The sequence below is a fragment of the Ochotona princeps genome, chromosome 24 (assembly GCF_030435755.1).
Source record: "Ochotona princeps isolate mOchPri1 chromosome 24, mOchPri1.hap1, whole genome shotgun sequence".
NCBI lineage: Eukaryota > Metazoa > Chordata > Mammalia > Lagomorpha > Ochotonidae > Ochotona > Ochotona princeps.
In genome coordinates, this window is record NC_080855.1 from 34807722 (window position 1) to 34820970 (window position 13249).

Here is a 13249-nt window from a genome sequence, read left to right on the forward strand (position 1 = left end):
CAGGGAGGCAATCAAGGATGGAACAGGGTGTTGTGAACCGGCACTCATGTGGAAGACTTAGAGGAGACTTCTGGTTCTTGTCTTTGAATTGGCTCAGCTACAGCAATTGTGGCCACTTTGGGAGTGAAAGAGCAGATGGGGATCTCCCTCTCTGTCACTCCTCCTATATGTATATCTGACTTCCCAATAAAAAATGATAGATTAATCTTTCAAAAAGGAAAAAACCTATAGAAACCTAAGAATATTGTACAAAACTGTAACTCTATTTTAAAATCAAAGAACAATATTCCATGGTCATTCTCCCAGTATAAACATTATCTTCTCAATACCATGAACTATCCATAAATAAATGATGGCTTTATATTCAAATAATTTTTTTAAAAGATTTATTATTTTTATTACAAAGTCAGATATACAGAGAGGAGGAGAGACAGAGAGGAAGATCTTCTGTCCGATGATTCACTCCACAAGTGAGCTGCAACGGGCTGGTGCGCGCCGATCTGAAGTCGAGAACCAGGAACCTCCTCCTGGTCTCCAATGTGGGTGCAGTGCCCCAAAGCATTGGACCGTCCTCAACTGCTTTCCCAGGCCACAAGCAGGAAGCTGGATGGGAAGCATGGCTGCCGGGATTAGAACCGGCGCCCATATGGGATCCCGGGGCATTCAAGGCGAGGACTTTAGCTGCTATGCCACGCTGCCGGGCCCTATATTCAAATAATTTATGACCTGATTGAAGAGATACATATCACTGATGTTATTGAAGTATGATAGCATCAAATGTCATGTCAGTATCTCACTTAAACAATTATGGCAAGAGAGAAGGAGTATGCTGGTGGGGAGTAATGTCAAGGAGTATTTGATGGAGAATTTGGAAAGAGAATAAGACTATGGATACGGAGTGTAGTGAAAGAAAGGTGAAAGAGAATGAGGAGGAAGACAGGTGGGAAGGAGGTTGGAGTAGAGAGAAAATAGGGGTAGTTTAGTTTAGATACCAAGAGGCATCATCTTCCTTAGTTAACATATGTCCATATGGTTGTCAGTTGAAGCAGGAACCCGCTTTCCCTTCCACCATTCTTACTTCTCATATGTGTTCCAAAATGTGATCTCATCACCACCTTCAACATAATTTTAAAGTGCAAAGGTAAGTGTCTTTTTAAATAGCACTCACATTATCTCACCAGCGAGACAGAAAAGTCCTGTGTGGTGAGGGTAATTGCTAACTGGAACAGCTCTCGAATATAGAACTCTTAAAGCTCAATAACAGTAAGATTTGAATGGCCAAGCCATAATTATTTCAAAGGTCCAATTGATAACTCCAGCTAAGTGATTCTTGTGGTTCTACACATCACTAACGTGTGCTCATTTCTGTTGTGGAATCAGGTTCAATAAGAAAAACAAGGACAAAATCAATCCTTACACATACCTTCCCTTTGGAGCTGGTCCTCGAAGTTGCATTGGCATGAGGTTTGCTCTCATAAATGTAAAACTTGCTCTCGTCAGATTAATACAGAACTTCTCCTTCAAGCCTTGTGAGGAAACTCAGGTTAGTGTACTTCATGTAATGAGAATGCTTTTCTGGCATTTTTTAAAAAAACTGAACACTGTTGTGTTCGAATAGAATATTTTGTCATTACATCATTAGGTTTGGTTCTGCTTTTCCTACATCCCTGAATGCTGCCCTAAATCTATACTCTTAAGTGTCACTTTTGTCCTTGAATAAATCTTCAATAATGTGTTTTAGGGGGCTCATCCCACTGATAGCATGCAAAAAACATGCTTTAAGAATGATTTGACTTTGATTTGGAATTTACTTGAAACAATATTACCAAGAGATCTGTGTATTTCTCCAATGCATGTGTATAAATGGAATTTCAAATTTAAATATGATCACTTGTTATGTTCATAGTAAACAATGATCTTCTGCCTTCATGTCCATTAATGTGAGAATTTATAGAACAGAATCAGTGAGAATCAATAGCTCATTATATTTGATCATCAGCATCACATGTGTCAGGTTTGTTTCAGAACTTCAATGTGACGATCAAGATAGATGAGAACTAATCTGTGACTTTGCCTATGCCTTAGGAGGCAAATTAATTGTTATATTTTGATGTTCTGAAGTACATACTTTCGTAACCCTCAGGTGAATATTAGCATTTTTACAATTAGTTTTGATTTGGTGTTTTTAATTCCTCTCCCAGGATGTTTCAGTTTATAGCCTTCTTGATTCTATCTTCAAATGCCAACTGTTAATGCCATGAAAATGCAGTAACAGAGGTTTGAACTGCCATGTGATTGTGTGGAATGGCTGCTAAAAATCCCAGTTCCAGTGGTTGTCAGGAGCTGTCCAGTGTTCATCTTTTTCCATCTTTCTCTGGATTTGGTCCTGTGTTGAGCTATTGCAGAGTGTCATTACAGAGTATGGGCACATCGATTCCTGCTAGGGAAGGCCTTAAGAAACTTATGTCTAGAGTTTAAGTTGCATTTAATATTCATCTCCTTGACCTCAGTATGTTTTCTGCAGAGGAACCTAGGAGGGTAGAATTGGTCACCAGCTGAAATTCAGTGTGTAAGTTTATAAGTGTGTGAAGAAATGGAGTCATCACTTGGGAAAGCAGGTCTCTGCCACACGTGCTATGGGATACCTCCTCCTTGGCAGGCTTCCAGTCATCTTCACACTGCTCTTCCTCATGTCTGTGAGGAGTTGATGCAGCTTGTCTTTACTGAGATGAGACCTACTGCATGCTTTCCCACACTAAATGAATAGATCCCTGATAATGGAGCTAAGAGGATTCAAGAAAGCTCTTCAGAACTTCAGAATTCCCGCATTTACAATTCATAGTACAGTTGGAAAACAAGAGGGAATGTTAGAAACAAAAAGCACATATTTTCTTTTGCATCCTTAAATGCAATTGACTTTTCCATAAGGTCAGAATTATTTATACACTTGAAATATGTTATCCACTCAAGAGTAATTTACGTTTCAACATAGAAAAATTAACTTCATGAGACTTTTCTAAATGTGTCAACCATATGGTCAGGAATGATGTTAGCATTTTTCTGTATCATTATTCTTGTAGCTTTTCTGTTTTGCTTCTGTTATTGATTGTGTTTAATTTTCTGTTCCTTTGTATGTTTACTTCATTGTTGCAGATGCCCCTTAAATTAACCACACAAGGAATCCTCAAGCCTGAGAAGCCCATTATTCTAAAGATTGTGTCAAGAAATTGAACTGTACATTGTGCTTGATTATCTGTGGAGTTCGTCTTTGCTGTTCATGAAAGATGTACACAAACCACCAGAGACCTCAATGCATTTTCATAATAATGGTTGGAAATAATGTTGTAACTAAGCTGTGGCACACAAAGAAGCATTGCAGGGAATGGGCACATACAACCATCTGTGTGTGCAGAGTACTTTCTTTTGTGTAATAGAGAGGAGCTGACTAAATCAGTGCCAGATATGTAGATTCAAACACTCTGGTTCTTGTTGATCCTCTCTCTTCCTCTTCTTTTAGTCTTCTCATCACTTGCTTAGCTGGATCACACAATATAACATTCTTAGTAGTTTACCAATAATACTAAAAACAAAGATTTGAATAAATGAGGTCACCCAAGTAGTGACATTTGTATTTTTTCTTGCTTGTATTTACTAGAATAACCATTAAACATGCCAATTTCTTTAAATATTTTTTCTTCTAATACATTCTTGCTATTTAAATGGCAATCTATGGTACTGAATCAGTGAGAACCAATGGCTGACATTTTACATCCACATGAACACACTGTGTGATGCCACTTCAGGAATTCCAGATTGATTCTTAAGGTATATTACAGGGAGAGGATATTTAAACACTGTTCATCATTTTCCAGATCATATAAGGAACTCAACAGCAAACCCCAAGTACCTTGATCAAAAACTAAGAAATTAACAGAAAAAAGAATATGAGTAGATTGTCAGTATTTCAAGTCACCAGGCAATGCAAGTCAAAACTACAATGGAAAGTAACCTCCTGCCAGTTATAATGGCTATTTTCAAGAAAAACCTATAAAAATTGTTGTGAAGTTGTGGAGAAGAAATAGAAGAGGTAGTGTTTTTCAAGATTGGACAACAGGTCCCAAAATGGCTAAATGGAAGGTATAATTGTGAATGCTCCACATCACATTCTGCTGGGTGACTGCAGTTCATACTAACAGTTTTTTTGTTTGTTTTTAATAAAGAGCTAGAAGAGATTAAAGGCCCCAAGTGTAAAGCAGTGGTGTACAATGTCAGTGCTAATTAATCTGACTTGATCAATACATGCTGTATAGATGTATTGAGACATCAGAGTGTGGCTCATTATTATGCATCATTGATGTGTGCAAATCAAATAATTTCTTCCTAGAGTGCTCAATAAGTTTCATAAACAATGTGGTAAGTTCAATGTTCCAGATCAAATCCCTGGAGTTCACTGCTCAGAGTGACTAGCTGGATTCTGGAGAGAAATTTCTGAGTTTCAGTCATTCCCATTATCAGCCTCAGAGATGTTGCCCTGTGAGTTGTGAAGAAGAGAATTTTATGGCAACACTCTTGACTACTTGTATTTATGGACTAAAGAACTACCCCAACATCTTCTCCCCCCAATTGTCCCTTTCCTTTCCCAATCTCTGTGCCATGTGGCAGAGTTATGGGTTATCCCTTAAACGCATTTTGATGATTTTTCTTTCTGTGGACTCAGTGTCTGATCGGACAGAGAAATGCAGTGAGGGACTCTCCTGGTCTCATTGTGTTGATATCGATATTATTCAGGACACGTACTTCTACCGTACAGACTCTTGGCATTGGGAAAGCAGCAGAAGGAAGGTCAGTGTCCCCTACCCTAGTCATTCTCTCCTGAGTCAGATCATAAAACTCTCCTGCTTGAGTGTGCCCCTCTGTATTTTGAAAAATGAAGCATTGCTGTTCCCAATGACACAGAGGTGACTATGGTTAAATAGATTCTGCATGTTACATCCTCTTGCACTTCGTGTGTTTTTTTCCTGTGAATTTGTCTTTTCATGGAGAAGCTTCAGATGTGAACCTGTTAGCGAGCCAATTCTGAATATAAAGTTCATCATTACTTCAAACTGGAAAAAGGAGACATTCACTCTGGTGGCAACAGTTGGGAACTGTGGTGAAGACAGTGAAAATAAGAATTGTTGCTGCATTGTTCTCACATTTCTGTGATGTATAGTTAGCAGGAGGTAAAATTCCCATGTGCTCTTTTTATTTTAAGTCAAATTAGTAACAGAAAATCTTTAAACATGTGCTTTGACTTAGGTGCACATTTGGTATATACTGTACTTTTTTTGTGTTCCCTGTTCTAGGGACAGGCATTATGTTTCTTTTGGTGTACTGTTGGGTCCTAAGGAATTGAATAAAATTTTTTTTTCCTCTCAGGGCATGCACAACAATGATTCTGTGTTTGCAGACACCCGATTGCAAACTGGAAATTCAGTGATAAAACAGCACAGAAATGTAGTTTGTGTCCCTTGTACAAGTGATTTGTTGCTTGTTATCAGTCCTAAACAAATGCTTTGAGGCTTTTCCCTGTGTCTCTTTTTCATGGCTTTCTGTACAGAATTTCTTGGCCTAAGGAATTCCTGCTTCCATTTTGGGCATTGTTTTAAATTCTGTTTAATTTGAAATGAAGAGAGTGAGAGTGAGTGAAAGACCCCAGACCCCCTCCACTCTGCCATCCCCTGTTCATCTGAGCAAGATCCCAGGCTGACTCTTCTAGCTCCCAAGTTAATCCACAGGTCACCCGAGGCTGCCTAGGAGATTCAGGGGGTGAAACCAAGCTGCCGCCAGACACTGTATGGCCAGATGCAAATCTTCCATCCTCTACTATGGTTCCATTTGTTCTCTGCAGGCTCCAGTGTAAGGCATATCCTCCATATGCATCTGAATATACTGTCCACCGCTCCTTCAAAACCACTGAAGAGGCCCAGATCTGACACATACATTCCATGTTCAGACCATGGAACCTACAATTTCCTCCATGGTTGGAGCTTTTTAGCCAGCACTTCAGTTGGGGGGATTCCAAAAGAAACTATCTGAGGCAATCTCAGACCCAATTGCCAATACAGGGTCTGGCACAGTCTGTCATCCAAATCAACCTATGCACAAAGAGTTAATGCCAATGGCTGGGTCAGTAATCTCAAATCCTGTCTTCTGAGCAAATTAATGTGTATTGCAGCTTAGCCACATCCTTTTCACCACACACATTTAGCGTTCATGCAAACCAATGGGAGCTGCAGCCTAGTCAGAGTGAGGTAGAATAACCCCTACCAGGCCCAGCTTTGTATAGCTTCGCACCTGTTTTGGCCTTTGACTTTGGGATGGGTGCCACAGTCAGGCCTGATCTTGCCTGCAACCAGTCCTGACACTTGCAGGCAGGTGCTGCAATCTGACCCTGCTCAGTCTGCTCCCATCCCTGGCTCATGTAAGGCAGTAGGTGTGACACCTTAGCACAGCATGACTCACATTCCAGCCTGGTTTCTGCACTCACCAGTAGGCTAAGGTTTGCTCAGCCAGCCTATTCCACCCACATCCAAAACCAACCCACAAACTTGCCAGTGGATGGAACTATCTTGCCTAGGCTGCCCAACCCAGACCTGGACCACCTGTTCACCACTGGATGCTTTGACCTACCAATGAAGTTTCCCAAGTTCTCCCATTTAGCCTGCTCCAAGATATGTCACACATACCAGAGGGTATTAGGCCCTTGCCTAGACATCTGGTCCCCTACCCTCACCATAGCCTTGTATGAGCTAGGGGATGTTGTGTCCCAGTCTGCTCTACATCCTCTTTTATTGTGTTCATGTGGGTGCTGCAGTCTGGACCTGCTTAGCCTGAGCCTATTCACAGAACCCCAGTGTTGGCAGGTTCCATGGTCATGCCTATCTCAATCCCTCACCTCCCAAACTCTTAAACTAGCCAGTGGGACTTGTAATTCCACAAGGTTAGACCCATATATCCCCTAAAGAATCTACCCCTGAACCTGATTATCTTGCATGCTGGTTTGTGTCATGGGCCAGCCTAATGTGACCTGTCACCTGTTCTGACACTCACTGTCAGATCCTGGGATATAGGCCTTGCAGACATGCAACAAGCCCTAGCTTTTTTAAAAATTTATTAATTACATTGGATTAGGTGACACAGTTTTATAGGCACTGGGATTCACCCCAACCCTCCCCGGGCCCTCCCCCGTGATGGATTCCTCCACTTTGTTGCATAACCATAATTCAAGTTCAGTTGAGATTCCTTCATTGCAAGCATATACCAAGCACAGAGTCCAGCATCTTATTGTCCAGATAAGTTCAACGGCTTCTTGGGGAGACCTTGTCTGGTCTGAAGGTAGAGCCAACTGAGTAAAATCCTGATCAATTAGAAGCTCCAACATAACATCAGCAATAATTTATAATGTTATGGAATTAAATGACATCGTATTGAGCAACCAATATGTTAAAAATAAATGCAAGTTCTTAACCGCATCTTGTGACTATTTCATTGACATTTCAATCTTAGTTTAAATACAGCTGGGTTCTATACATGTTAAAATAGCTATAGATTATTGTTCAGCTGTCTTCTGTCTGTTTTCATTATAATATTTATTTATTTATTTTTAAAGATTTATTCATTTTATTACAGTCAGAAATACACAGAGGAGAGACAGAGAGGAAGATCCTCCTTCCGATGATTCACTCCCCAAATGAGCCACATCGGGCCGATGCGCGCTGATCCGATGCTGGGAACCAGGAACCTCCTCCGGGTGTCCCACCTGGGTGTAGGGTCCCAAAGCCTCGGGCCGTCCTCAACTGCTTTCCCAGGCCACAAGCAGGGAGCTGGATGGGAAGTGGGGCCGACGGGACCAGAACCGGTGCCCATATGGGATCCCGGGGGCATTCAAGGTGAGGACCTTAGTGGCTAGGCCACACCGCCAGGCCCAATTTTATTTTTTTAAAGATTTATTTATTTCATTACAAAGTCAGATATACAGAGAGGAGAGACAGAGAGGAAGATCTTTCATCCGATGATTCACTCCCCAAGTGAGCCGCAACGGGCCAGTGCGCGCCGATCTGGTGCCGGGAACCAGGAACCTCTTCCAGGTCTCCCATGCGGGTGCAGGGCCCCAAAGCATTGGGCCGTCCTCTACTGCTTTCCCAGGCCACAAGCAGGAAGCTGGATGGGAAGTGGAGCTGCTGGGACAAGAACCAGCACCCATATGGGATCCCGGCGCATTCAAGGCGAGGACTTTAGCCACTAGGCCATGCTGCCGGGCCAATCATTATAATATTTAGCCTTTTATAGCATTGAGGCATAATTTTGCTGAACTTGGGATTTTTTTCGGATATTCCAGACTGGCTAATAACTCCAAGGAGACATTTGTTACCAGTTTAGGTGCAGAACAATTATAGGAGAGGTGTGCAGAGAAATCCTCAATATCCTAGTGAGGAGTAACTAATATTTCATGTCTTCCTCACACCTAGTGGGGTGATGGAACATTACTCCGCTGTCCTGAGCTGTTATGGAATAATATAGGGTATTAAAAAGTATATTAGGTTGTGCAATTCTTTGATGTAGATCATAAGCAGTCTGACTTCCCAAAGTCTTATTGCATGTGCGATAGGCGATAGACTATTTGACGTAGAGATAATATTATGTTTTTTAGGTACTATTTTACATACTGACATCATTTCATCTTAAATTAAGGCAAACATGTGGTATCTGACCTTTTGAGATTGACTCATTTCCCTTAGCATTATGGTTTCCAGTTGGGCCCATTTGGCACAAAGAATTGCATTTTGTGTTTTTTAAATAGTTGAGTAGTGTTCCCTGGAGTAAATAAACCACAGCTTTCTTATCCAGTCTTCTGGAGAAGGTCATTTGGGTAACTTCTATGTTTTTGCAATTACTGATTGTGCTGCTATGAACATGGGGGTGCATGTTGGTTTCTATGTAACATTTTGGATATATTCCTAGGAGTGCTATTGCTGGATCATATGTTATGCAGATTTTGAGTTGTTTGAGTGTTCTCCATATTGATTTCCATAGAGGCTGTACCAAACTGCAACTCCACTAGCAATGAAGAAAGGTACCCTTTTCCCTGCATCCTCACCAGCAAGTGTTGTTGGTGGTTTCCCTGCATGTGGGCCAATGTTACTGGTGTTAGGTGGTATCTCATTGATGTCTTAATTTGGATTTCCCTTATTGCCAGGGAGCTTGAGCACTTTTTCATGTTTGTTTTCCATTTGGATTTGTTCCTTTGTGAAATGTCTGCCCATTTCCCGTGCCCATTTCTTGAGTGGTTTGTTTGTTTTGGCAGTTTGGTTGTTTTGTAGTTCTTTGTATACTCTGGAGATTAACCCTCTATCACTTATGTAGTGAGCAAAGATCTTCTCCCATTCTGTGGGTTGCTTTTTTGCTTTGTTGATTGTTTCCCTAACTGTGCAAAAGCTTCTTAGTTTGATGAGGTCACATTTGCTTATTTTGGTCTTGATTGCTATTGATTTTGGTGTCCTTGTTAGGAAGTCAGGACCTACCCCTAACTCTTGCAGGGAGTTTCCAACATTTTCTTCCAAAGTTTGAAGGTTTCTGGATGTAGGTTTTGGTCTTTTATCCATTTAGATTTGATCTTAGTGTATGGTGAGAGATGTGGGTCTATCTTCTTGTTTCTACAGGCTATTAGCCAGTTGTCCCAACAGCATTTATTGAAAAGACCTTCCCATTTGCTTGGATTGTCGTCTGGTTTTTGTCAAAGACTATTTGGCTGTATTTGTGTGGGTTCCCATCTGTTGTTTCTATTCTGCTCCATTGGCCCTGCTCTTTATCTCTGTGCCAGTAACAGGCTGTTTTGATAACCACCACCCTATAGTATGTCCAGAGGTCCAGAACTGGAATTCCCCCTGTTAGCTTTCTATTCTTCAGGATGTTTCTAGCTATTCGTGTTTCTTTTTGTGTTTCCTGATGAACCTTTGGATCATTGTTTCCAGTTCCCTGAAGAATGTTTTGGGTACTTTGATTGGGATTGCATTGAATGTCTATATCGCTTTAGGCAGTATACGTATTCTAATATATTGATTTTACCTAGCCAGGAGCATGAGATGTTACTCCATCTTTTGAGGTCTTGTTCAATTTCTGTTTAAAGTAGTTTGTAGTTTTCTTCAAAAAGGTCTCCTATGTTTTTGGTTAGATTGATTTGTAGATATTTCATACTCTTCTCTGTCATTTTGAATGGTATCTTGCTTGTTAGATCTTTTTCCATCATGGGGCTGTTTGCATACACTATGGCTGTTGATTTGTGTTCATTAATTTTGTACCCTGCCACTCTACCAAACTCTCACATAAGTTCTAGCAGGCTCTGTGTTAAGGCTCTTGGCTCTTCCATATAAAGAATCATGTCATCCGCATATAGTGAAAACTTGACTTTTTCATTTCCCATTTGAATTCCTTTGATTTCTTTTTCTTGTCTTATGGCCTCAGCAAGTACCTCTAGGACTATGTTGAATAGCAGTGGAGAAAGTGGACATCTTTGTCTTGTTCCAAATCTCAGTGGGAAGGGATCAAGTGTTTCTCCATTCAGTATGATGCTGGCATTGGGTTTTTCATATATTGCTTTGATTATGTTGTGGATTGTTCCTTCTATGCCTACCTTGGTTAGGGTTTTTATCATGAAGTGGTGTTGCATTTTGTCGAAAGCTTTTTCTGCATCAATCAATACTATTATTTGATTTTTAAAAAAGATTTTATTATTATTGGAAAGCCGGATATACAGAGAGGAGGAGAGACAGAGAGGAAGATCTTCCACCCAATGTTTCACTCCCCAAGTGAGCTGCAACGGGCCGGTGCGTGCCGATCCGATGCCGGGAACCAGGAACTTCTTCCGGTCTCCCATGCGGGTGCAGGGTCCCAAAGCCTTGGGTTGTCCTCAAATGCTTTCCCAGGCCACAAGCAGGAAGCTGGATGGGATCAGAGCTGCCCGGGTTAGCACCGGCACCCACATGAGATCCCGGGGCATTCAAGGCGAGGACTTTAGCCGCTAGGCCATGCTGCTAGGCCCTATTATTTGATTTTTGTTCTTCAGTTTTTGGATGTGGTGTATCATATTTATGGATTTCTGACTGTTGAAATATCCCTGCACTCCCGGGATGAATCCTACTTGATTCAGGTGAATGATTTCTCCGATGTTTTTTTTGAATTCTATTTGCTAGGATTTTGTTGAGAATCTTAGCATCAATGTTCATCAGATAAATAGGTCTGTAGTTTTCCTTCTCTGTTGGTTCTCTATCTGGTTTTGGAATAAGAATATATTGGCTTCAGAGAATGAGTTTGGAAGGGTTGCTTCCTTTTCTATTGTTTTGAAGAGTTTGTAGAGGATTGGGGTTAGTTCTGTTTGGAGTGTTTTGTAGAATTCTGTAATGAAATCGTCTCGTCCTGGGCTTTTCTTTGTAGGGAGATCTTTAATCACTGATTCAATCTCTGCCTCAGTTGTGGGTTTGTTCAGGTCTTTTGTTACCTCTGGGCTAAGTTTTGGTAGATAGTGGAAGTCTAAGAACTTTTCCATTTCTTGGTGGTCTTCTGATTTGTTGGAGTACAGTGCTTTGTAGTAATATTTAATTATGGTCTTAATGGTTGCAGTGTCTGTTGTTATGTGGCCTTTTTCATCCTTGATACTGTTAATTCTGTCTTTCTCTTGTTTTTTCTTTGTCAGTAAGGCCAGTGGGGTGTGTATTTTGATTATCTTCTCAAAAAATCAGCTATTTGATTCGTTGATTTTGTGTATAGACTTTTATTTCTATTTGATTTATTTCCTCCCTTGTTTTGATGATTTCTTGTTTCCTTTTGTGTGTGGGGCACTTCTGCTGCTGTTTTTCAAATTCCTGGAGGTATGTGTTTAATTCCTGTATTTGATGCCTTTCTTGGACCTTGACATGAGCTCCAATGTGATAGGCTTACCCTGTAGCAATGCTTTGATGGTGTCCCACAAGTTTTGGAATGTTGTATCAGAGTTTTCATTGGTTTTCATATATATATATATATATATATATATATATATATATATATATATATATATATATTTATATATATATATTTTTATAAATATATATATAAAAAATACATATATATATTTTTTACCAGTTTAGAGCTTTTTAATTAAAATTTCAATTAAAAGCATGAACAATAACTCACAGATTTTTTTCAAGTGTCACTGATGCTATTGAAAGACAATATCCATTTTCAAGTGATGACATAGTTTATATAATTAGTATGTGTGCAGATAGGTGTGTATATATGTATTTGTTCATACACAGGCAAGTTTTTACAAAGGTGTTATTTAAAAGGAAAGTGACAGGATCCCTTTCAGCACCATGATGTTAAATTCCAGCCGCTGTTCAGTACTTCACTATCCAATAAGATTTTTTTTCTTTTTTATTAATTATTTCGCATTATGTGACAGTTTCATAGGCTCTGGGAATCTTCCACCCCTCCTCATGCCCCTCCCCCTCTGGTGGATTCCTCCACCTTGATGTAGTATTACAGTTCAAATTCAATTAAGATTCTTTCCTTGGAAACGTATACCAAGCATACAGTCCAGCTACTCATTGCCCAGATGGGATGAGCAGTTTCTTGGGGAGACCATATCTGGTCCGAAGTTAGAGCTGGTAAAATATCATCCCAGTCAATTAAGAGGCCCAATGTAACATCAACAGCAATTTGCAGCATTATGGAATTGACATGGTTTTGAGTAACCAGTATGTTAAAAAAAAAGAAGCAAGTTCTTAACCACAACCTATGATTTGCTCATTGACATTTCAATTTTAGTTTATACACAGGACCGGCTCCTATATACCTTAAAATGGCTATAAGGTACCATTCAGGTGTCTCGTGTCTATTTCATTTTAGTATTTAGCCATTTGTTGTGTTGAAGTATAATTTTGCTGATCTTGGCAGATTTTAGGATAATCTAGACTGGCTTGTAACTCTAACAAGACATTTGTCGACAATTAAGGTGTAGAATATTTTTGGGGGGCGGGTGTGTAGGAAAATCCTCAACACCATGGTGAGGAGTGACTAATCTTTGTGTCCCACCCAGCGAGGCATCAGCCAATCCATGCCAGCTCTTTCCTGTCAGATTCCAAGCTCTACTTTTTGTTGTCTATTTATTTTAGTTTTTTTAGTTTGTATGATTGTTTGGTTTGAGGGGTTTTCGGAGTGACCCCGATGGTCA

General features: G+C 40.2%; 1 protein-coding gene across 2 annotated transcripts in view; it reads left to right on the plus strand.

Annotated features, from left to right (window-relative positions):
* LOC131483202 (cytochrome P450 3A6-like) overlaps positions 1–3231 on the plus strand; it is a 58489-nt gene extending 55258 nt beyond the window's left edge. For both annotated transcript variants that reach the window (XM_058680612.1, XM_058680614.1), the window contains 2 exons: positions 1381–1543; positions 3154–3231. In XM_058680612.1, coding sequence (XP_058536595.1) covers positions 1381–1543; positions 3154–3231 — 241 coding nt within the window. The remainder of the gene's footprint in view (positions 1–1380; positions 1544–3153) is intronic.
* Positions 3232–13249: the final 10018 nt, after the last annotated feature.